At 38.8% G+C, this 25,766-nt stretch overlaps 1 protein-coding gene and 1 long non-coding RNA gene across 2 annotated transcripts in view; one reads left to right on the top strand and one right to left on the bottom strand.

Moving 5' to 3' along the window:
* The window catches only part of rtn4r (reticulon 4 receptor), a 106,792-nt gene extending 86,399 nt beyond the window's left edge, over positions 1 to 20,393 (top strand). Inside the window, exon 2 of the mRNA XM_065250949.2 lies at positions 18,294 to 20,393. Within this exon, the coding sequence (XP_065107021.1) occupies positions 18,294 to 19,711 (1,418 nt within the window). The 3' untranslated portion in view covers positions 19,712 to 20,393. The remainder of the gene's footprint in view (positions 1 to 18,293) is intronic.
* LOC135732696 (uncharacterized) overlaps positions 1 to 25,766 on the bottom strand; it is a 104,188-nt gene that overhangs the window by 66,067 nt on the left and 12,355 nt on the right. The window contains exon 2 of the long non-coding RNA XR_010526797.2: positions 10,600 to 10,777. This is a non-coding gene — a long non-coding RNA (uncharacterized lncRNA). The remainder of the gene's footprint in view (positions 1 to 10,599; positions 10,778 to 25,766) is intronic.

The following is a 25,766-nucleotide window of genomic DNA, read 5'->3' as shown; positions in this document are numbered from 1 at the left end:
TGTAAATGGGACAATAGCCACTTAACACATGAATCCCGTTATATTGCTGGATTGATTTTATTTGGAGCGAATGTACCATGTTATTAAAACAACCGCAAGCTTTTGGCTTTGTGTGCATCACTAGCACAGACACTTTACCACCAAAATGCTTTAAAAACTCATTTAGCCAAAAATATAGCAAACGACGAGCATTTTTAAGGTTTTGTAAAGGGCAGGTTTGTGCTGAATGCCGATTAAATTAAGATAACCGGTTTTCAATGCTCAGGTCTTCAATAAGCGGTGTTGTATATTTGCATCAGCCCTGTCAGAACTTACTGACCTTTCATGTCAGATCATTGCAACCAAACAGATACATAAACACGTAGCGTTATGCATTCATAAAATGTTATGAATGTGAAGAAGTGACCCAGCATGTGAAAACCCAGCTAAAGTCATTTTTTGTGATTTGGGGGTGCGCGGGGCAAAAAAAAAAAAACCGCAGGGTTAGTTGTAACACGGACTGTTTACATTTTTGCAAAAGGTTGATAGTTTTGTTTTTGCTGGTATTTTTTTCACGCTGCCAAAAGACAATCTCCCGCAAATTATTGGAAACATATAAGGTTTTTCCAGAGAGTTATTGATGAATGAGTGTTTTGGTGGCATGTAAGTACATTTTTTCATTATATGTTTTTTAGGTTTCTAAGTTGGGTGTTAGATACCAAATCCAATGCTATGTCATATAAATCAGTGTCTTGTTGACTAAAACATAGCATCGTTTTGAAATATGTCTGAAGCTCTTAGCTACTTTTTTGAGTGGGCTTGAAAATATTTTGACCCAGCGGGGTTAATTGTAACGCTGTGTTACAACTAACCCCTCAGCATTTACGATATGAAAACTGCTAACGTTAGTGTCATTCTTGCCGTTGTTTTAAATAGACTACATACGAATGATTGCTGGCTTCCAACAAAATAAATGTGCCTGTTTTATCAAAAATCGTGTGTCCAATTTATTTCCGTTCATATCTTTAATATTGATTGAATAAGGTCACGTCAAAGATTGAAATCATAATGAAATAAATGGCTAAAATCAGACTTTGATGCTCATTATCTTAGAATTTGATTTTAAAATTGTAGTATGGTTATTACAGACTGGGTCACATAAAAACATGTTTTGTCATATTTGTGCTGCTTTTCTCACTTATTTAGACATTTGTATCCATTTATAATTGAATTATTGTTAGAAAAGGGCTGGATGAATGAATACAGTGTGGATAGCTGTCTATTATAGACAGATATATAAACAATATCCAATTCAAGTATATAGACAAAATATAATTGAAATATTTGCCTGTAAACGTAATTTTTAGCAAGTGTTACAACTAACCCCCTGCCTGTTACAATAAACCCCACCTATGGGGTAAGTTGTAACGTTTGCACTTCTGTCACATTTGGTGTATTTGTCCAAGAATGGTAAATAATAGAAACAAACTTCAAATGTTCATTTGTAGCAGAGATGTGTGTGTTGCTTGTATAAAAATATAATTAATCAAACTCAAATATTTTTTGAACGATTGAGCCAAAACCAAAAAGCGTTAGGTTGTGCCCCACTCTCCCCTACTGTTTTTTTCATGTGTGCACCTTTAAATGCAAATGAGCTCCTGTTTTTTGGTTAACAATCGATCTGATTTCTATGAATTCAGTCTGAGACAAACGTTTTTTTTATCCGCATTAACGCTACAATGTGCTAACAAACACATTTAGAAAAACTTTTGGGTAAAATGAACTAGTCAGTTAGGGTTAGGGTTAGGGTTTAGTTTGTTTGTGTGATGTCACAATAACAAGAGAATCAAATGAGACTGCTTTGCTTAAATAGGGATTAAAAATGAGTGGGTGGATTTTTTTTATTTTATGGTTGTTGTGTTCACACAATGCCAATGTTTATATCCAAACGTAGATTTTGCATAATATGGCCCCTTTAATATGGACTTAGTAAGATTTCTTAAAGGGTACTTTGACTATGAAAGCTTGTGCGGTAATACATTTTATTTACCTTCTTTAAGCACTTAAATTTTAAGAGAGTGTATGTGTTAAATCCCTTACTGATAAAAAATGAAAACCGTCTCTTATCTAAAACATGTTCATTGCTTAACAGTGTAGGTATTAAAGAGACAAATTTTGACAGTTTGACTTTGCCTTTTTGATCTACTATACACGGTGACCGATTACTTTTAAATCAAAGCATAACCGTACATTCTTTCTTTGTTTTTTTTCCACCTCACTCATCTGTGCCCTCCTATCACAAACACAGACACACAGAGACCAAAGGCAGAGGAGCAATAACTTGGTAATGATAGAAAGCCTCTCGAATTGTACGTTGCTGAATAATTAGCTCCTTTCTGTCAGACTGGTCTGCATTTCCCCCTCCCTTAGGCTGACAACCTTGCAAATACAAAATTGAATTTTATTGCTAATAAAAGCTAAGGGGAAAGAGGGAGAAGACAGTTAGTCAATGCTAGGAAAGAAAGAACATCATTTTAATGACGTCGTGAATGGCTCATTTGCCACGTAATTAAGGATGGATCTCGGTAAAAAGATTCGATTAGATTGAATATACAAAAGAACAGCTTTACGTGTAGCTGTGAGGGAGGGCTTAGAAAGACAGGATATAAATGGACTTCCTGTAATTAAAGATAAAACTAGTGGCATAACATGGCTGAATAATGTACAGTACATAACTCATACTAAATAATTTATATTAAATAAGATATAAAATAGTATGAATTATGAATCAATGCCCAGATATCATTTTACTGGGCAAACAGCAAATTACTTATTTTTTCAATTTTTAACTATAATGTCGGATAGCTTCCTGATTTGTAGGAAAATCTCACCTACAGTCATTTTTAACTAAAATGAAACGTCATATACACTGATGTACACATGTTGACATACTGTACCTTATCAATGATTTACTAAACTATCATTTTCTTAGTGGTAAATCACAGGAATGAATCAAAAGAACAATCACTCAATACTAAATTTAAACCATCTCCACTCTTCATTTATTTAAGCACTACAACCAGAAGAAATGAGAGAGAGAGAGAGATTTACAACAGAGATTTAATTTCAAATGAACAATTGCTTTTGTTGGCAAATATTATGGCAAATATGGAGTTAAACACAGTTACACATTCTCAAGAGTGTGTCAACACAAGAAAGCTAAATGTTAAACTGATGAGACACATCCTGACAAGTCAAATGCCTGACTATTAAATATTTAGCAGTTGTGTGCACGCAAAGACCTTAAGGCATCCAAACTCACATTTTGTAAGACGCAGTGTGAATATGCTTCTCTGTTTCATTAAACTCATGAATGTATGTGATGAATGTGCACCTAATTCTTAATAACAGTGAATATGTCATGAATACACATTGAATACTGCGTATCACTGACAAAGCAACCTGATGTTTTTTTTTACATTTTTGTACAAATATGTACATTTTTTGTTACTCAGGTATTTGTTGTAAAATTCCTTAAACTCGCGAATAGGCGCGAGTCGTCTCCGTCTCGAAGAGGCGCGAGTCGTCTCCGTCTCGAAGAGGCGCGCGCCGTCTCCGTCTCGAAGAGGCGCGCGCCGTCTCCGTCTCGAAGAGGCGCGAGCCGTCTCCGTCTCGAAGAGGCGCGAGCCGTCTCCGTCTCGAAGAGGCGCGAGCCGTCTCCGTCTCGAAGAGGCGCGAGCCGTCTCCGTCTCGAAGAGGCGCGAGCCGTCTCCGTCTCGAAGAGGCGCGAGCCGTCTCCGTCTCGAAGAGGCGCGAGCCGTCTCCGTCTCGAAGAGGCGCGAGCCGTCTCCGTCTCGAAGAGGCGCGAGTCGTATCGAATAGGCGCGAGTCTTCTAGAATAGACGTGAGTCGTCTCGAATGGGCCAGTGTCGTCATGAATAGGCCAGAGTCGTCTCGAATAAGTCTCAAATAGGTGCGAGTCGTCTCGAATAAGTCTCAAATAGGCGCAAGTCATCTCGAATGGGCCAGAGCTCCGTCTCGAATAGGCGTGAGTCGTCTTGAATGGGCCAGAGTCGTCTCGAATAAAGATTTTGGAAATTAGATATTTATATTATCCGAGTCTGGCCTATCCGAGTCGACTCTGGCATATCCGAGCTGACTCGGATAGGCCATACTCAGATAATATAAATATCCAAAATCTTTAAAGCAATACTTGAAATATGAATATTTTTCTAACAAAATCACATTGATTATCCACAGAAGACCTTTATTAACCCCTTGGAGCTGTGTGTATTACTTCTGTGAAAGATAGATGCACTTTGGGGGGTTTAGTCAGAAGTTTTTCCATGATCCCTGTTATTTCTTACTGTTATAAAACGTGGAAGAGCAAGCGCATTAGGTAAAATAACTCCAAATGTCAGAAGGATGGACATGTATCTTGAATTGCTTGTTTGAGAGCAAATCATGGGGTAAAATTTTGATATTTTCCTGGAATATCTCAACATAAGTGCATAAAAGTTAGCTCTTATTCAGGTCACACCGTGGTCATGGAGAACCATTATTATCCATATCTCCCGGCCTGTAAAGTACTGTAATTGCTTCAAGAGTCAAGAAAGCTCATTATTCAAAGACTAAAAGTAGTATGTATCTTGAAATACAGGCTCTTCTGAACTGTCACACGTGATATTTGGAGCAAAGTCATGCCCCACATTTTCTTGCGAAACGACAAGAAAAACTGGGTCTCTTCTGACAGAATATGGATTATCTGGTCACACAAGTTTTATAACACATGCAACGTGTTAAAAAAACTGACAGAATGATGAAACGCTTGCATCAGTTTAGAAAAGCGCGTTGGGTACGCAGTCAATTTTTGTTGGACTCTGATGCAAGCTATTTTTAAAAAGCCCAAGAAATACTAAAGCTGCCAGGTCACCCATTAACACAACGTGGATTATGTCGGAGCGTGTAGAACGAGATACGTATCTGGTGTAAAAAATAAACTGTCAGCGATTTAAAAATCATCATTTTCAAGAGACCCTTGTTTCTGAAAAAGTAGCTTTTCAGGAAGCCATAAAATACTTCAAAATGTTAATCCTTTGTTTCACACTGCATACTTTATAGTGTTGTGGCTACCCCCTATCATTTAACCTACAGCAAACCACAGAGAGGGGCAGCTAATCCGCCGTGAGACTCTCCCAGTCCAACACTTCATCATGAGAGGTCAATATTGACATCTGACAGGTCTACATCGCCATTAGCTATTTTTAAACATGGATCATTGAAATGTGATCACTGGAGCAGGTGGACACTGGGAGTGAAATCTTATCACAGCGGTCATTCATTGTTTAAATATGAGCAAGGATAAAAGAAACCGTGTCAATTATGCATTTATGTCATTCTTTGCTGATGTCCTTCCAAGCCTTTGTAACTTTCTATTTCTTTGGCTGAACACAAATGATGATAATTGAAATGGGTTCATATCAGTCTGGGTGAATTCAGTGCAATGCAAGTGAATTTTGACTTTAAAATACTTAAAAAGCACTTAAAAAGAGCAAAAACTGTCTGAAAAACTTGAGAGCAAAAGTGAGCTGGTTTAGCTTTATAGAAAAATTATACTGTAGTGCCTTAAAAGCAAAGTTCACCAAAAAATAGTCATCAATATTTAATCACCCTCGTGTCATTTAAACTCCCTGAAATGTCTTTCGTTGTTCTTGAGAACCCAAGTTCTTCTTTTTTAAGTGTTGTTTGGAATTTTCTAGTTACTATGGATGGTCGCCATCTCAGTCACCATCCACTCCCATAATAACCTTCAAGCTTCAAAAAGACCAAAATGTGTTGAATAAATAACTCAACTGATTCACCTACTCTCATTATTCTCTATTTACTCTGAAAACATTTACTTTCTTGTTGTGGATGTGTAATGTACAACATGATTTAAAAGCATTAAAGGGCTGAAAAAGATCACTTTTTTAAATATCGGCATTTGAGTTCTGAAGAACAAATAAAAACATTGGAATTTCAAACAAAATGAGGGTGAGTAAATAATGACAAAATCTTATTTTTTGGGTGAACTATCCTTTTAATTGTCTTTTAGTCCTGATGGGTTCTGACAAAACAGGCTCCTGCGTTAACATGCAAGCACTCATATTAACAAGAGCAATGGCAGCAATGAAGCTCTTACTAAAAAATACATTTACGCATTTGGCAGATGCTTTTATCCAAAGCAACTTATCGTGCATTTAAGCCATAACTTTTCATCAGCGTGAGTGTTCCCTGGGATTCGAAACCCTGACCTTTGCATAGCTAATGCAATCCTCTACCAATTTAGCTACAGGAACACCAAAATCAGTCTTGGAAAATGATCAGTAAGCTGTATGTACTTACGCTATTAAAGTAAATCACCATAGACTCGCATTACATTGAAATCACCCATTCAGATATTTATTTAATCATATCCTCATGTTCTGCAGAAGCTCTTCATGTGAATAAATGACAGCTAAAATTTCACTTATAGGGGAACTGATTGTTTAATGTGTATATAATGGGAACCAGGATTTAAATATTTACTGTACATTACATTTACGCAATTGCCAGATGCTTTTAAGCCAAGGCATTGGCATTGCTTTTTTGCATTGCTAACACAGGGCTCTACAAGTTTACTATTGCTACATGAACGCTTTAAAGTTTTCAAATAAAAGCGCCTGATGTACTATGTAGACAAACTTAATGTTATTTATAATGCAAAATGACACAGTCCACCCATAATGGGCTCATAAGAAATTGACATTAGAGCTTATTAACATATGCTGTATATACTGTATATATATGCCTATTTAGTATTCAGCGACTTAGCATGGACATTTCTTCACATTATACATGCAAGAGGTCACACAAACAAAACAGAATATATTTACTTTACATACAGTCTCAAAGGTGGATTAGAAAAACGGTCTTAAAATGGTCATGGTCAAATGATCAGAAACTTGACATTGACGTCCCTGGATTCAAATTACCATACAATATAAAAAATGGCCATTCAAGAGGTTTCAGTTTTGTGTCTGTGGATTATGATTTATGTTTTATATGCACTCTAAAAATTGTTAACAGCGTCTTTTTTTGACCCGATGGGTTGTGAACAACCCAACAGTTTTACCAGCATCCTTTTTTGACCCGATGGGTTGTGAACAACCCAGCAGTTTTACCAGCATCCTTTTTTGACCCGATGGGTTGTGAACAACCCAGCAGTTTTACCAGCGTCCTTTTTTGACCCGATGGGTTGTGAACAACCCAGCAGTTTTACCAGCGTCCTTTATTGACCTGATAGGTTGTGATTAACCCAGCATTTTTTATCAGCATTCTTTTTTGACCCAATGGGTTGTGATTAACCCAGCATTTTTTATCAGCGTTCTTTTTTGACCCAATGGGTTTGTGAACAACCCAGCATTTTTTACCAGCGTCCTTTATTGACCCAATGGGTTGTGAACAACCCAGCATTTTTACCAGCGTCCTTTTTTGACCCAATGGGCTGTGAACAACCCAGCATTTTACCACCGTCCTTTATTGACCCATTGGGTTGTGAGCAACCCAGCATTTTTTACCAGCCTCTTTATTGACCCAATGGGTTGTGAATAACCCAGCATTTTTACCAACGTTCTTTATTGACCCAATGGGTTGTGAATAACCCCTTATTTTTACTAGCATCCTTTTTTGACACGATGGGTTGAAAATAACCTAGCAGTTTTTAGCAATGTCCTTTTTTGACCCAATGGGTTGTGCACAACCCAGAATTTTTTACCAGCATCCTTTTTGTGATCCAATGGGTTGTGAACAACCCAGCATTTTTTACTAGTGTCCTTTTTTGCCATGATGAGGTGATAATAACCAAGCATTTTTACCACTGTCCTTTTTTGACCAAATGGGTTGTGAATAACCCAGCATTTTTTTTACCAGCGTCCTTTTTGACCCAATGGGTTGTAAATAACCTAGCATTTTTACCAGTGTTCTTTATTGACCAAATGGGTTGTGAACCACCCAGCAGTTTTACCAGCATCCTTTTTGACCCAATGGGTTGTGGACATCCCGGCATTTTTTACCAGCATCCTTTATTGACCCAAAGGGTTGTAAATAACCCACCAATATTTACTAGACCGCTTTTTTGATATGATGGGTAGAAAATAACCCAGCAGTTTTTACCAGTGTCCTTTTTTGACCCAATGGGTTGTGAACAACCCAGCATTTTTTACAAGCGGCATTTTTTTCCATGATGGATTGAAAATAACCCAGCAATTTTAAAATATACACACTACCAAAATACAAATCATGTGACACAGGCATAGAAATAACTGCTGTACTTAAAAAAAAAAATCTACTCGCATATTAATTTGACCAACAAGCAGGAACTTTTTCCCTGACTGCATTTGGTCCCAGGCCTCGTGAATTCTGGCAGCGGCTTTGTTTACAAGCAAACGATTTGTCTTTATTTTCCCACCCCGTACTTCAGATGCTGTGAAAGAATTTATTCTGTCAACGTTTGTGCTCAAGATAATGGCCGGTTGATGACCCCTTTTAAGATACAGCCCACCTTCAGTTATTTGTAATGAAGATTAAATGCTCACAGAAAAGATGATGCCTTCTGGGAGAGCCAATCTCGGCTGCATCGAGTATTTCAATTGTATTTAAAGACCATTGTATTTATACATAAGGTGTTAAAAGCCACAATAAATGTCAGAACGTTGTGCACCAAGCCAATTTCCAATTTGCTCCAAAATGGTTTCAATTTGTATCTCTTTTTATTTCAGGCTGCATTTTGAATCACTTTGCCACCCAAACCTAAATTAACATTTTATATGCCAGTCCAGGATCTCATTAAGTCGGGATTCGAAGTCGGTTTACCGAAAGTGCATTGCTTTGCCTACATCACCATCGGCTCCGACTAAAATGCTGGGTTGTTTTAAAGTTATTATTTTTACCATTTTTGCCTTTATTTGATTGATAGTAATGTAGTAAGAGGACAGGAAAGTACAAGGTGGAGAGATGGGTACCGGATCTGCAAAGGACCTCAAGTCAGGATTCAAACTCGGTTTACCGAAAGTGCATCACTTCTTCTACTACACCATCAGCTCTGACTAAAATGCTGGGTTGTTTTAAAGTTATTATTTTTATCATTTTTGCCTTTATTTGATTGATAGTAATGTAGTGAGAGGACAGAAAAGGGCAGGGTGGAGAGAGGGGTACGGGATTGGCAAAGGACCTCGAGCCGGGATTCGAACTCGGTTTACCGAAAGTGCATTGCTTTGCCCACTACACCATCGGCTCCCACTAAAATGCTGGGTTGTTGGTGTTTTTTTACCATTTTTGCCTTTATTTGATTGATAGTAATGTAGTGAGAGGACAGAAAAGTACAGGGTGGAGAGAGGGGTACGGGATTGGAAAAGGAACTCGAGACGGGATTCGAATTGGTTTACCGAAAGTGCATTGCTTTGCCCACTACACCATCGGCTCCCACTCAAATGCTGGGTTGTTGGTGTTTTTTTACCATTTTGCCTTTATCTGATTGATAGTAATGTAGTGAGAGGACAGGAAAGTACAGAGTGGAGAGATGGGTACGGGATCTGCAAAGGACCTCGAGCCGGGATTCCCCACTACACTAAATTACGACTAAAATTCTGGGCTGTTTTAACCCACTGTTGGGCCAAATATAAACATTTTCTGAGTTAATTTAACCCAATGGCTAGGTTTGTCCCTTTGACCCAACGCTGGATTGATAATAAGTGTAGTAAGGTTGGTAGTCTTGTCATTATAGTTTCAATAGTAAATGTACTGAATCTGTGCTGAAGCCTTCAGATGCCTCAAAGCCCCAATTGTCTGTGCCACATTAGCAAGGAAACTTCTAAGAACTCAAACTGTTTGTTTATGACTTTGCTGTTGTCAGATGGCTTTGGGAACAGTTATGCCTATAATAAGATTATAGGAGTGCCTTTGTTTTGCCTTATAATCCGTGTGGAAATCGTGGGCTTTTGAGAAATGGGTCTGGAAATCATAATTGCTAGATGAGAAGAGAAAAGGAGTAGGAGGAAAAATCTGAAGAAAAGTGAAAAAGCAATGGAAAGTTTTACAGAAAATATGACAGTGCCAAGTTAATACTGTATATATATTATGATTTTTATAGATTAAAACAATAAGCGTTGGACCTGAAGTCTTATTAGTTATTGTTGAATTGAATAAAGCAGTTCCTGTCTACATAAAAATATTTATAATCATTTTAAACCTAGCAGTTTCAGGCCTGATACATATACTGCCATCATACAGTACTGTACAGCTCGTGTGAATGCAGATGATCAATTTCACTTATAATTGTATATAAGAACACAATATATTTCCCAGCACATGGGCTAGTTGCGTTTCAGCATCATCAAAGGCTGTTTCTAGCTTTACAATAGTAAATCTAAGTGTGTGTGCCTGTCTTTATTTAGCTGTCCCACAACCTGCTTGAGTCTCAGTTATTCATGAACCATCTGGCGAACTTAGTGGCCCAGACAGCAGACAGAAATAAGTCGTGATCTACTTCACTTTGCTCTAGTGTCAATGATATCATCTGCATTCCACATCTTATATACTCACAGATACTGCAGAGACATCTGTTGTCCTCGAGCATCCATCAAACACCCAGGTCTTTGTTTCCTTTATCTCCTTCACCTCCTCTGCATCTCGTTCTTTCAACCAGTAGCTCTTCTGCATGGGGGAGCCCTGAGATGTTCTTTGATCTTATTGTGTGGTACCTTGAGTCTTCTCTTGATGTCTGAAGGATGGGAAAAACATAAACACCATATTATAAGAAAAATATGTATGATAGATACAAAATTAATACAGTACCACTCAGAAGCTTAGGAAACACTTCCAATGATTGCAAAAATCTTTTAATCTCTTAGCATAGCCCTTGGTTATTTTCAATATCAGGGGACTATTTCTGCGACTGTGTAAAAGCATTTTCCGGTCTTAGTTGTAACTACAGAAGTAACGATGTATTTACAAAATAGTCAGGTTTTAAATAGGAAAATATCGAAACTCTTTGGTTATTTTTGTGATGCTAATGGTCTAATCATATTCAATGCATTATGCTAAGCTATGCTAAAAGTGGTACCACCCGACACAGAGATCTGCTGAATGGATTCCAAAATGGTAAAAGTCAAAATTTTTAACTCTAGGGGAGCTAGAAAATGAGCATATTTTCAAAAAAGTGGAGTGTCCCTGTGTAAAATATTAATTTCATTCATTAGAAAACTAACATTTTATTCAAAGTCCCTGTAAAGGTAATGTTGAAAATGTTTCTAAACACATTATAAATGTATTGCTGAAACTTGCCACAAAGACTGTGAACTACATGTATGTACTGATTAGCAGAGTTAGTTGATAAAAAAGTTTTTCACCAATGTATTTAAAAGTTAAAAAAAGATGCAGCTTTGCAGCGAGTGGGCGTGGTTTTAGCGCAGACAGTGGACACACCCCCACCGCTTCAGAGCAGAGAGTGCTGCCAATTTTTCCAAGATTTTGATCACTTATTTATTTGGTGTTTTATCCATCATTCAAATTTGGTTGGGAGGTTAACAATTTTTTTTCTGTGGTGTGACAAACTCAGAACACATATTTAATATCTGACTTTACAGGCACTTTAATAAAATGGATGACATATGCTGAATATTAAAGAAAAGGCAGCCAATAAGAGCTTACAATAGATGTGAACTCCTTTAATGTTTAAAATGCATTCGTACAAATATACGAAATTATGACTCTGCAAATTCTAGGCAAATGGTGACTACACTTTAGGTGATAAAATATAACAGAGGTTTGATTTATTTTGGATGCTTAATTCCATTTGTTACATCCATAATTTTGATAAGTTTACTATTATTCTGTAATGTGGAAAAAAAGAATGAGGCACTGTGCGTTCATACCAGATGCGAATGAAGAAGTGAACAAATCATTCTTTTCGCATGTAATTGGATGCTTTAACATTTTAACCTCTCGACACTAGCGTCGGCGGAATGACGTCAGTTTTTTAACGCTGCTAGCAATATCTATATAGCCTACTGTCTACAAACATTAATAATATTAACATTTCATAGTTTAAAAGGTCAACGGGTTTAGCATCAGTGTATGGTCTCTGTTTTGAGATACAGATGCTCTAGCATCATAAATGTAGTATTTTGTGACAGAAGTCCAGATGACAACATGCAAAATATAAACGGGACTCCTTACCTTTGTGTTGATATAATGATTGCGAATCGAATTCAGTCTGTTTCAGATGTGTGAATAACCCATAAAAACTCTCCAATAAAATACATCCAATGACCATTTTTGTCCACAAATGCGTATAATCCGTGAAATATAGATATATTGTCCATTGTTTACATCAGATTTCACATGAACGTCTTGTAATAGAATATAATATACAATCTGAGGACTATTTGATACCACAGTTATGCTTATACTCTAAATGGTTTAGTAAAAACAACCCTTTTAGTGAAAGTAGGTCTTTTCATGGTTTGGGCCAGAGTGGGGGTGCTTTTCAAGAGATTAAATTGATGCGCTTCATACGTCTGGATTTCACCTTAGAATAAGCTCAAGTTGCCGGCTTTAGCTAGCTTGTAGTATTAATAGGTCTCATTTATAAAGCGTGCGTACGCACAAAACGGGGCCGAAAACGTGCGTACGCCAGTTGTGATCTATAAAAAAAAAAAACTTAAAGGGAAAATGGGCTTGCAGGGTGGGATCTGAGGATGATTCATGTACGCACACTTGCAGGTGATCTTTGATTTATAAAGGGAACATTTCTTCATTTTATAAGTCTTAATATTTTTTGGCGTATGCCATTTTTGGCTTTTGTGCGTATGTAGACTTTTAGTAAGGATCCTACGCACAGTTTTATAAATGAGACCCAATGTGTGTATGTGTATGTATATGTGTATGTATGTAGGTATGTATATGTATGTAGGTATGTATATGTATGTAGGTATGTATATGTATATGTATGTATATGTACAGTATATGTATGTGTATGTAGGTAGGTAGGTAGGTAGGTAGGTAGGTATGTATGTATGTATGTATGTATGTATGTATGTATGTATGTATGTATGTATGTATGTATGTATGTATGTATGTATGTATGTATGTATGTATGTATGTATGTATGTATGTATGTATGTATGTATGTATGTATGTATGTATGTATGTATGTATGTATGTATGTATGTATGTATGTATGTATGTATGTATGTATGTATGTATGTATGTATATATATATATATATATATATATATATATATATATATATATATATATATATATATATATATATATATATGTGTATGTATGTATGTATGTATGCATGTATGTATGTATGTATGTATGTATGTATGTATGTGCATGTCAAACACCCAAAAGCTTAATTTGCATTGCATCATTTGTGCCGCCTCATTCACACGAAACATAAATGAGTTCATTTTAGTTAAGTTAATTTTAATGTGGTGTCTAGCAAATCAACTTACAAGGATAGTTATGTCGAATTATGTCATCACTTACTTACCTTCATGTTGTTCTAATCTTGTGAGTTTATTTATTTTGTTCAACACAAAAGAAGACATTTTGATATATGATGGTAATCCATACTTGCCATAGTATTTGTTTATCCTACTATGGAAGCCAATGGGTGTTGTCAACTGTTTGCTTACCATCATTTTTCAAAATATTTTCTTTTGTGTTCAACAAAATAAAGAAACTCATACAGGATTAGAACAACACAAGTGAGAGTAAAAGATGACAGAATTTGTATTTTTTTTAACTATTTAAATGAAATAAAATGTTTGTTTCCTTTCTCTCTAAACTTGGCACTCATTAATAATCGGCATTTTAATTATGTGATTAATTGGCCTTTGGGAGTAGAAACAGTTGGTGCTAAGAGGCTTGAAATTCATAAATTTATTTTTATATTTTGTTGCATGATTAAGACGTACAGTCGCTTGTTTGTTTTTGCAGTAATGAGACTAATTATGTCAGCTATCAGGACGTGATTAACCAGTAAATTTATGCAACGCAAAAAACGACGTTAATGGATAATGAACTGAGCCACACAGATGCCCTGAAAGGTCTTAAGTATGAAAATCATCAATTTGTCAATTACACTAATTCGCAAATTAACCAAAGCAAAACTATGAAATAAATACTAATCATGCCAACTTTCCTTCATCCTTCCACGGCACTAAAATTAACAAATGAACAAAGCAAAAATATCAAATCATCAGTGCTAAATTTCTTCAACCCCGCCAAAGCACTGAAATACACAAAGTTAAATCGGTTAAAGTGTTATATGCGTATTCATGTGCTTACTGTCAGAAATAAAGGACGGTCCTCTTTAAAAAGGTACCATTCAGGTACCTTCGGGGTACTAATATGAACTCCTAATGCGGCTTTCACATAGGATGCGGTGTGCGCTGCGCTGTGCTAAGAAACCCATTGATTTCAATGGCTTGCGCCGCGCGGGGGCGGTTTTTTGTTGCGCCGAGCAAAGCGCGAGCGCAGCGGTCAAAGTTCAAAATAGTTTAACTTTTGCGCTGCGCTCTGTGACGATTACCCGCGCGGCCAATAGAAACGGGGCATCCAAACAAGCAAAATGGACGAAAGCTTATACTCGGGATTCTCAGAGCTTTATAATACAAGTTTATGCTCCTACAGAGACATCGGAAGGAAAGCCGTGTCATGGAAACACGTAGCAATTCAAGTTGGCAGGTCAGGTGTGTTTTAAGTCAAGCAGCAGCTTGTTGTAGGTATGCTGAAAGTAACGTGAAACGGAGACGAGCAACATCAGTCTCTGTATTCCTCGTCCACTATTTAACGCAAATATAAACACTGTAGTAATAATTGAAAACCCCGCCTACTTTGGTCTGGACATCAGAGCACAAAACGCTTGGCTGCGCCGAACCCAGCGGCGAGCGCAGCGCACACCGCATCCTATGTGAAAGCCGCATAAGGACAAAGGTGTACTTGTTGAAAGGGCACCGCCCCATTGAAAGCATTTGTACCTTTATTTACAAAAGCGTAAATATTTCTGAATGATAAACATCCCAAAATTACAGCAAAATGGCTTTCAATTTGGTTAAAACGTGCAAGTAGCAGTCTTACTGTGGGTTCACACCAGACGCGAGTAGATTTCATACAAAGTTAATGCAAAGACGCGATCAGACGCGTCCTTGTGCAGGGCGATGCAAATTACGCGATATGTGCGACGCGTTTGCAACAAAAACACGCGCTATTTGCCTCAAACGCGTCTTTCCACAAGTTGAAAATATTCAATGCAAGCAAAAATTTGCCTGACACGGATTTAAATCCCGCAAGTAATCTAGAACGAGTAACGCGATGCCACGTGTTTGGTGTGTACGCAGCATTATACTGCTGTAGTATGAAAGTTTAGTACTTACAGTTAGGAATATCAAACCCTAATTATGAGCAATAATAAAAGTAATGCTTGCATCCACTTTATGGCCAACACACCCTATGCAGTCTTAGGAAAATGGCAGCTTTCACATTCGCCTGTGAGGGCGAGACTAAAAAAAGATTGAACGTGCCATTACATAAACTCCATATGCCTGAGTCCTATGCAAATGATCTCCCTCTCACTCATACTCTCTCTTCATGCGCCATTATCTCGAGTCCTCGCTCTGTATTCTGTATCCTTTTGTTTCCCCACACAAAACGTTCAATTAGACAGCGGAGAAATACCCTTGATTTTCCTCCCTGTTTATCAATGGTTTATTTGCTCTCCCATAGAGTCTTTCATAGCGGGATGAGAGCTTTTCACAAAAGTGGGGAGCGAGCGGCAATCAGTGCATTTCATGCAAAGCTGAATGCATCGTTCAGCTTGTCAGAAAATATAAGAGGGAGGTCCTTAGCATCCTCAACCACTCTCTCCTAATAATCTCCGCAGTAAGCCGATGCCTTCAACAACACCGTATTATGAGGGATTCTCCTGAGTTTAGAAAAATACCGGAGGTAATGCAAAACTAATAGGTATACAGTTTGACTGGGAGGCGAGTGGGCCGCATTCGGAAAGCAGCGATGCAAATAAGCTTTTATAATCGACCTTATTTCGCTGCAGTTTTGATGGCACGATACGAAACAGAAAAGAAGTGAAAAGACAAAGTGGGGCTTCTACCTGGGATTAGAGAAAGGGGATGTGTGACTGACATCTTGATGGAGAACATCGAGCGTTTGCATGTAGTCGATGTCGGCCTTTACAGTGAAGGGCGACCGGCAATAAAGGACACGGGTACGTGGCTGTCCGGGGAACGAGACGCTGCACTAAAATAATTGGAGAACAGCGTATGACATTTCGAGCAGCTTTACTCAGCACTAAATAGATGAGAGATGCAGAGGAACCGCAAGGTTAGCGCGGTCGGCTACGGATGAAAAAGTGAGATTTGAAAACGGATCTCCGATGTGCATCGTGTGGGTGAGGATAGTCTGCTAATGACTAGAAGATAAAAAAGAGGGTCTGCTGGATTCATGAAGCCTAACATTTCAAAGCTCTGCAATAGAATATTTTTATCGGCAGAGAGGAGCGCCGTGATGCAGAAAGACGAAGAAAGAGAAGGGGCCTGACAGCTCACTGGTGGAAGATGACGGGGAGAGAGAGAGAGAGAGAGGATATTTGAGGGAATGTGTAACACAAGGATGCTGTCAGGCCTCAAGCAAGCTCCATTTAACAAGCTGCTAGATTGAGGGATGGATGAGAATTTAAGGAACCGGGTGTAGGATCTACAAGATGTTATTGCACGTTTGCTGTATGACTCCTCACGTGGGTTTGATGTGTTACAATACATAAACACATAAATAACAGCCTGAAATATTAACAAGGAGGGAGCGATTAAAAATCACTGGTGTATGTATGTAAACACAGACAGACAAGAGAGACAGATGTTTGGAAAACTGGTACACCGAGAGTGCAAGTCTGAATTTTTTAAAGATGAATGTTTGCCCGCATCAAGCTCAAAGTGATGTATGATGCACACCTCGCTGATGGATGCATTTCATCACCTGCTTCCCTGAATGATGTCTGACTTTAAAAATCGCTGAATAAAAACAACATTTTTTATCTTCATGCCTCCTGTAGACAAACTCCCATCCCGACACATCCACAAACACAGAGAGACCACTGGCCTTTAGATCAGGGATGAGAGGAGAGCATCTTATCTGTCTGTAACACTCCTGAACCACTTCCAGCCTGTTCACACTCCCTACACTCCCAAGAGACTCGAATCTAACATCCTAAGCTCTTTTCCTGGCGCTATCCCATCCATCTGTGCATCAAACACCCACACCACACTTATCTGCCCCTGGACAAACTCAATGTCAGAACTTAACTTACATTGTGCTGCATGTAGCGGTCTTCACAAGTCCACTTAGATCCAAAAAACCCAAGGTCCGTCCCCGAGACCAAAGCGAGTTTGGGTCTAAAAGTTTCTCGGGGGGCCTCACACATGGGTCAGGTATAATATTAATGACATCTGGTAATTTACAAATGAATGCGTCTTTGCTGAACAAACCTGAGAAGACCCAAACTATCTTTTGTTTGTGCATCGTATCCTTTCGGGTCGGATACATTTCGATGGACCCGAGAAGAATGTTTAGCTCCATCAGCCCTATTAGCATTTGCTAATTTTGTGCAAGGCTCCCTCTTATGTTTCATTTATCAGTTCCCTCAATTGGCTGGCGTTTAGGTGGGAAAGAGTCCCGCGGCATACATTTTTGCCAATAGTTTTCACAAAATCAAGCACAAGCATAGAGGTAGTGCACTTACAGGCAAGATGACATTTTGGTGATTTATGTATTGAAGAACACATGATTTTATAATTTTTTGTCATTAATCTGCCATGAAGCTGTTAACCCAATAGCCTTAAGCGAGATTTATACTTTCCTTAAAATGTTAAGTGCATATACTTGAGATGTATAAATGTCATTGCATTATATATCAGAATATAAATTATTCAAATGCCATTTACTTTAAGATGGCACAAGCACACTTTTTCAGTAAAACAATTCACAACATCAAGTTTGCTAAACTTTATGTAATATATATTTATATAATGTATTTGGACTTTCTGATTGTCAGACATTAATGTGATGAACAACTGCTAGGACACCTTTGTTAACCTAAGGGGGTGTGACTTAAAAAATCTAGGATTTGTTTTTATATTCCATAATGCAAAATGAACTGCATTCCTGCCCTCAAAATGACCCTTTGTCTTTGTGTGTCTTTTCAACAGGTGGTCGCATCCTTTGCCTGGTGTTATGGCTTAACCTGGTGCCAGTGATGAATGGCTGCCCGGCAAAATGCGAGTGCCGCAGTGAGCCGAGGCTGACCATGGCCTGTCAACAGCAGGGTCTGTTCTCCATTCCCACAGAGATCCCCGTCCGCAGCCAGCGGATATTCCTTCAGAGCAACAAACTGACAGTGGTTCGATCGACTAGCTTTAGTTCTGTACACAATCTTACGGTCCTGTGGATGTACTCGAATAATATCAGCCATATCGAAGCGGGGGCCTTTTACGGGTTGGAGAGACTGGAAGAGTTGGACATCGGTGACAACAGCAACCTTCAGATCATAAGTCCCACTGCGTTTCGGGGTCTGACCAAGCTGCACACCCTTCACCTGCACCGGTGCGGACTGTCCGAGCTCCCAGTTGGAGTTTTCAGAGGACTGTTCTCTCTTCAGCATCTGTACCTGCAGGATAACAACCTTCTAGCCCTGCACGAAGACACTTTCATGGACCTGGCTAACCTCACCTACCTATTCTTACACAACAACAAGATCAAGGTCGTGACCGATCACATGTTGCGAGGCCTGATCAACCTTGATCGTCTGCTCTTGCATCAGAATCGCATTGTGCACGTGCAGCAGCGGGCTTTTAATGACCTTGGCAAGTTGACCACCTTGTTTCTCTTTTACAACAACCTCACCATGTTGACAGCGGAGGCCATGAATCCCCTAGTGTCCCTCCAGTATCTAAGGCTCAACGGAAACCAGTGGATTTGTGACTGTAGAGCTAGGCCGTTGTGGGACTGGTTCAAACGCTTCAAAGGTTCCAGCTCTGAGCTGGAATGCCACCTACCTACAACTTTGACCGGTAAAGACCTAAAACGACTTAAGAACGATGACCTGGAGGGTTGTGTGGATGCTCCTTCCCAGGTCCAAACCAGCATCTTTAACACCAAGGCCCGTTCTGGAAAGTTCCTCTCATTCGACGACCCCCTCGTAGAAAGCATTCCCAGATGTTGTCTTTCGGATAATGACAAATCTTCTATTATCTCAAGCAAAACCCACCCTGATCCTTCATCCTACAACAGCCGTCAGATCACCAACAATCCCTTGAAAGAGAAGGAGAACATTTCCAAGACCAAGTTTCGAGAGGGTGAGCGAACAAAAAATGACACTCGTAGTAAGCAAAGTCTCAACGATGGTCCTTTGGGAACCCTTTCCAACAACCTTGACCAGTCCTTGGACAAAATGAACCCAGAGCTGCTGGACAATCTGGAACCTTCTATAGCGCCATCCAGAAAGAAAAAGAAGTGCTCCAAAAAGCCCAAATCAGACCAGTCATGTTTAAAAGGTCATGGATCCACCATCGAAGTGTTGGGCCTTCTTTTAATCCCCATGGTTTGGTTTTCCATGGACTTCTCCTAGTTTAAACACTCGTCCATCCGTTTGCTCTTGACAATGACACAAAATACCTGCAGTAGCCTATGTGGACAGGCCAAGACTAAGGAAAGGGGGTTACAAGGTTACCCCGCATGGTTGAGAGAAAAAAGTTGCAAAAGCTAAAGACGTGTTACCAGAAATGAATGCCTTTACACAATACAGAACAAGAGATCTAATGTATATAAAACTTGGTGCCCAAATGTTTGTTCTATGTACTTTTAATGTGCTGTGTTTAAGCAACACTGCGGAGAGTCCCTATTCCCATCACTTCAAACGATCAGAAATTGACTATTGTAGATGAACCACTAAAAAAAAAATCCCTAATCCATGACTAAAGCAGAACGCATCCAGGAATGTTGCCGATTTGAAACCAAGGGGAGTGTCATGATTTTATTCCAAAATTTGTTTTTCTTTCAAAAGTGATACATTTGTTCTATGCTGTTTTTTATGTTTATAAGTATTTCAGTAATGACAAATGTTTAACTCTCCCCAAATATGTGCTACATTCTGTTTGCATCCCGACACAAACTACAGGTGGCATCTTTGGAGGGAATGCTGTCTAGTTGTTCACTGAAATTGCAATGGCATCATAGATATGCATTTTATTTTGCTGGTGTACAAGCATAAATATGAAAAATAAAATATCTCTTTTTTTAATAAATGGCTTATATGGCCTATGTCACTTCTGTATATAACAGGTCATGAATTAACAAACAGAACAAAACCTAATTAGGCACAACATCAATGAAGGGTTTTGCCAAGGCTAAATCAAACACAAAATTAGTGTGTATTTCGATTTACAAACTCATAACATCAAGCTAGCTAAAACATAACCAGAAATTCACAAAATATAAGACATTATACCCCCGTACTATTTGAATTATTTGGGACATATGCAACAAATAAGCTTGCCAGTTCAGCTCGTTCGTAACTTACAGTAAACTATAATGTCACATGCGGAATGAACAACCACTAATCCGTTGTAACTACTGCCAAATGCACAAGTATGGGTCATAGACCATCACCCTGTAGGAAACCATGCTCCGTACTCTCCCATAAACAGATGGCAGACCATGCTGAGATTGTTTGTGGACGACGACCCACTGCTTTGTCAAATCTGGCCGGCGCTCAAGTTATCATCTCCTGCTTTCAACTACTTCTGCGTCACGGGAGCCTGGCATGAGAGCGATGCACATTTTAGTAAAGAGGTTTAACCAGCAGTAGTACTGTATGTTATATTAAACACACTCGTGTCAGCTTAATCACACACCGTGTATGCTGCCGGTGATGTGACGAGATTAGAACACTCCCATTAAAATAAATGAAGATGTCTTCCCTGTCAGTGTGCGACATCCCGTTGTTTATTACTCCCTCATGAAACACCACGGGCACTCATTAGCCAACACTTCAGCAGCCTTGATGATGTCACCAAAAAGTCTGTATTATGTACTAATATGAAGACAATATAAAAGCACATTCTCTTACTTATTATCAGTTTAACACATTTAATGGCAGGATATCATGTTATATTATAAAGGAATTGTTGCAATGAATAGGCAGCAATCTCACATCATTATTATGCAATAAGCACATACAGTAAAACACACACGGTTTACCCGCATTCAACTATAGTAGGTTTAAAATAATGTTAACAGAGGAGTTTGAAATTGATTTCTATAGCACTTCTTACAGTTTTGCATTCAACATTATTTTACAGTACATACAGAGTACGAGCATATAAAGATGATAATGTAATTAAATATAGAATATACAGTATCTTGTATTATGCATGGTATTATTACAAAAGACAGAAAAGCTTTACAATCATTGGGCCTCATTCATGAAACCTTCGTAAATATATGAGTATTTTCGGCATTAAACTCGCTTTCACAAAACCTTTCCTTTGGATTTACTGCGTAAACTTCAGATGTGTTTACACATAAGACTAAAAGGCTACATGTTAGAGGTCTTCACGGGTCCACTTAGATCCGAAAACCCGAGGTCCGACCCGAACCCCATCGGGTTAAAGTTACACATGTGCCTCAGACACAGGTCAGGTACAATAATAGCGGAATCGGGTCTCAGGTAATTTAAAAATTAGACTCGAGAAGACCCAAACTTTCTTGCATGTGTGATTCAATGTCCTTTTCAAACCTCTCCTCTCTATGCCAATTGCGCTTGCGACATTGTGTGGCTGGCGGTAGGTTAATTTTCATTGAGACAGACATGTCAGTCCATTTTAAATGTCACTTTTAGTGGTTGCCTTGGTGTTGCCGTCAGATAAAAAAGTAAAACAAATGGAGCAGCTCGCCAAATTGGTTGCGAGGCCACCAAAGTTTCTTTCTGTCTGACTGCTGCGTGAGGGTCTGCAGAAGGCACACACGTCAGTGCGGTTTACATTCGGGTCCAGCCGGGTAAAAAAAATTGCCACTAGTTTGAATCAGACTCGGGTATAATTTTCTGGGTTTTTCTCAGGTCGGGTCTTTCTTAACAAAAAAAATTACGTTGGGTTCGGGTATAAAGTGATTTGCATGAAACGCATGAAAACAGTTTTCTATAATAAGCAGATTTTTGATAGTTATCCGCTTATTCTGTGCATGTAAACGCACTCAATGTATTGTTTGTCAAACCCCTCCTCTAATGTGATTGGACGGCTGTGTAAAATAGGACAGTGACTAGCTTTGCGTTCTTCCCATAGACTGTAAAAAATATGGACGTAGTGTCCGTGACGTCACCCATAGGTTTCTGAAGATCTTTTTTTTTTTAAGCCAATAGTAGGCGGTGCCTGTCGTCGCCATCTTGGCCGCGCATCACTGGCAGATATCCGAAAATGGGTAAAGAGGCGGGACGTGGGTGAAGATGAGGTGGCTGGTTCCTGAAACCGCACCAGCCTAGCTCGACTCTAGTGACAGCAGTGGCTGTTCAACCATCACTCAAGTGGCCACGCCCTTAATTATGCAGAACTTTAATGCTTAATATAATTTAAACGAGTTACAGAAAAATTCATCCCCCTCACAGTTGTCATGAAGGGCAAAATTAGCTATACAGACCAAAAACAATCTTTGTACCAGGCTGTAAACATTATTTTCTGCTCTAAAGATGGCCATTTTAACATGGGGGTCTATGGGAATTGAATCCCTTTTGGAGCCTGCCTCTAGTGGCCAGTCGATGAATTGCAGTTTAAATCACTTCCGTATTGGCTTCATCAGAGCGATTGGAAAGTTGCCCCTTGGTTCTTCCCAAAGTTAGTGCTTCCCATAGTCTTCCCATAGTGTATCAAAATGCAGTGTTATCCGTTTGTCTAAAAGAATACAGAACGTTTGTAAGTTCACGTGGTAGAGAGCAGGTGGAAATATTTTTCGAACCAATTAACATTTTAAAAACACAAACATTTGTAATGATTTTACGAAACATTTACACACTAAATCGTTCTGCTCTTGTTTCATAAATGAGGCCTATTGTCTTCATAAATGCAGTTTTATTCTAAATGGCAGATGATGGCTTAATGGTAAATGCCACTTGCAAATGAGAAATCTGTTAACCTAAATAAGCAGGCATCCCTATGCCACTTACAGTATCATACAGTGTATCCTCCAAGATTGCATTATATGAAATTCATCCTGAAACATTGATATTCCAGGGATGCTGTAGCATTTTCTCTTTACTTAACCAATATAAGAACCCCCGTGAGATGAACCTCTTTGTTTAAAGCAAGATATATAGTGTGGGATGTTTTAAAAACGTATTGACTTACTTTGTGAGAGACAGAGAGATAGAATGAGCGAGAGAGAGAGAGGGCTGTCTGGGGAATCATCTAAGGACTCTTTTGATGTTTTTCCTCTATTCTTTTTACGAGTAAAGGTCACTGGATTCTGTGTCATCCGTTTTGGCCGTCTGACATTCAAAGTTTTTCATAGCTTGTGGCTTTTTAAACAAAATCTCAGAATAAAAAACGTCCCTCCCTTATCGAAAAAGTCCCCAGCAGTAAATCCACGTCCAGCTGTCAGGTTTCCCGGTGTTCAGAAATAGCATCAAATCTCACATTTAACCTTTAAAGCCATAGAAAACACAAGTTCTTACGAATCCCGTTTACATAGCGGTGATGAGGAGGAACGTGGTAAATGGTGACAACGGGGAGGGGAAAATGTTGGTGTCATAACATGCAGCGGTAATTATCAGTCTTCGGCTCTCCAGGCACCGAGCTGAGCTCCTCGACATGCTGAGCAGCTACTGAATTTACATCATCTGCCCCAGGCATCTGCCGCAGCCCCACACGAGGATGAAATCGAGTTTATTTACACCACCCACTCTTCACACTGAACAATATCACCCATCACGATCCTCTGCAGGGAAAGAAACTGCATGCGGTGGACTGCTGAGAGTCCTGCAATCAGCAGTCGCTCCTCTGATGTGCTTAAATTGGATTGTAATGGAAATGTCGGTCATTTGATATATTTTAAATCAAACACTTTGCAATGTTTTCATGAATATACTGGAATCCAACAGTTGGAGACCACTTTTCAAAATGATTATATGCTACATTTTTCTAAATTAGAGGACTACAAGTTAAAGGGGCCATGGCATGAAAATCTGACTTTTTTCATGTTTAAGTGCTATTATTAGGTTCCCAGTGCTTTCATCAACCTAGAACATTTTTAAAAGACTAACCCAATAACTTAGTTATGGTAAACCATTCTCTGCAAGAACGTGAAAAAATAGGTCTTTGAAATTTGTCTCTCCTTATGATGTCATAAGGAGATCTTATTATAATAATACCGCCCCTTAATCTGCACTATCCAACCACAGCTCCGCCATTTAGTGCAGAGAGAAAGAGAGAGAAAATAAATCACAGCACAACTGAGATTCAATTTTAACAAACCAGCATCATTTCAATCAGTGTTTGAATTTCATCAGCTCAAAATCCTGCAACGGGTACCCGCATAAAAGTGTCCAAAATGGGTGGATTTTGACATTACTAAAATTCATGGGCGGGGATGCGGGCGGATAATTAACTCCGTGCAGGCGGGTGGTAGCATGAATGAAAATATGTGCAATATTTGTATGTCTAAATTACCATTACATGTGCAAAATGACATTTGACCCATCACTGCGACAGTGCGTGACCTTTGTTAATGCTTCTCGCAGGCTAGTTTAAGATACCGATGGTAGGCTACTTAAATGGAACAATACAAAGCGCACTTTAGCCTGTTTCATTAGCCCATTCATGACACTGTTGTGATGTTGAGAGATACGAGATAAAAAATAAAGCACTTTAATTGGAATGGTTCTAGCGTGTGTGATTTATGCGTTTGCGGGTACGGGCTGGGTAACAGGCCAAATATTATTGGGTCTGGGTGGGTACGGATTTAATTTTGATATCACAGGTGAAGGGTTGGATCTGGTGCTAAACTTTGCGGTTACGGGCGGGAGCGGGTCTCCAAAAATGGACCCGTGCAGGACTCTGTATCAGCTCATTTGCATTTTAAAGGACACACCCAAAATGCCAGATTTTTGCTCACAGGTACAAAGTTTTAATTTTAACATGTTATAATAAATTATCTATATGGTATTTTGAGCTAAAACTTCACGTGTACTTTGGGGACACCAAAGATTTATTTGACATCTTAAAAAAGTCTTGTGACATGGCTGCTTTAAAGTTGGAATCTCTAACTTTTGACTAAAACATAAAATGACACATTACCATTATACTTATCATATACCATTACACGTACTTATCTTCACATTTATTGAGAAACAACTAGGGCCCTATAAAATCGGTTTTATTTTTTCCCGAATTCCGTTTTTTTTCCTAATTCCGTTTTCTCTGTTTAATTTTTGAAAATTCCGTTTTATCCATTTTAAAAAGGCAAAAAGATGGTTTTAAACATCGACTGAATGTACTTGTTTAATAAATAATATTTTTAACCAAAATGATATGGATAACAGCTTTAAAAAGTTCAAAACTCAATGTGTTCTCAAAAGTAAATATGGCACCATTTCCTACACAGATAAAAACTGTCTCTGAAAATTTGGCCTTGGC

This window comes from Paramisgurnus dabryanus, chromosome 5 (genome assembly GCF_030506205.2).
Source record: "Paramisgurnus dabryanus chromosome 5, PD_genome_1.1, whole genome shotgun sequence".
Classification (NCBI taxonomy): Eukaryota; Metazoa; Chordata; class Actinopteri; order Cypriniformes; family Cobitidae; genus Paramisgurnus; species Paramisgurnus dabryanus.
The sequence above is the reverse complement of the archived record's forward strand: the minus strand, read 5'-3'. Positions and strand labels throughout refer to the sequence as shown.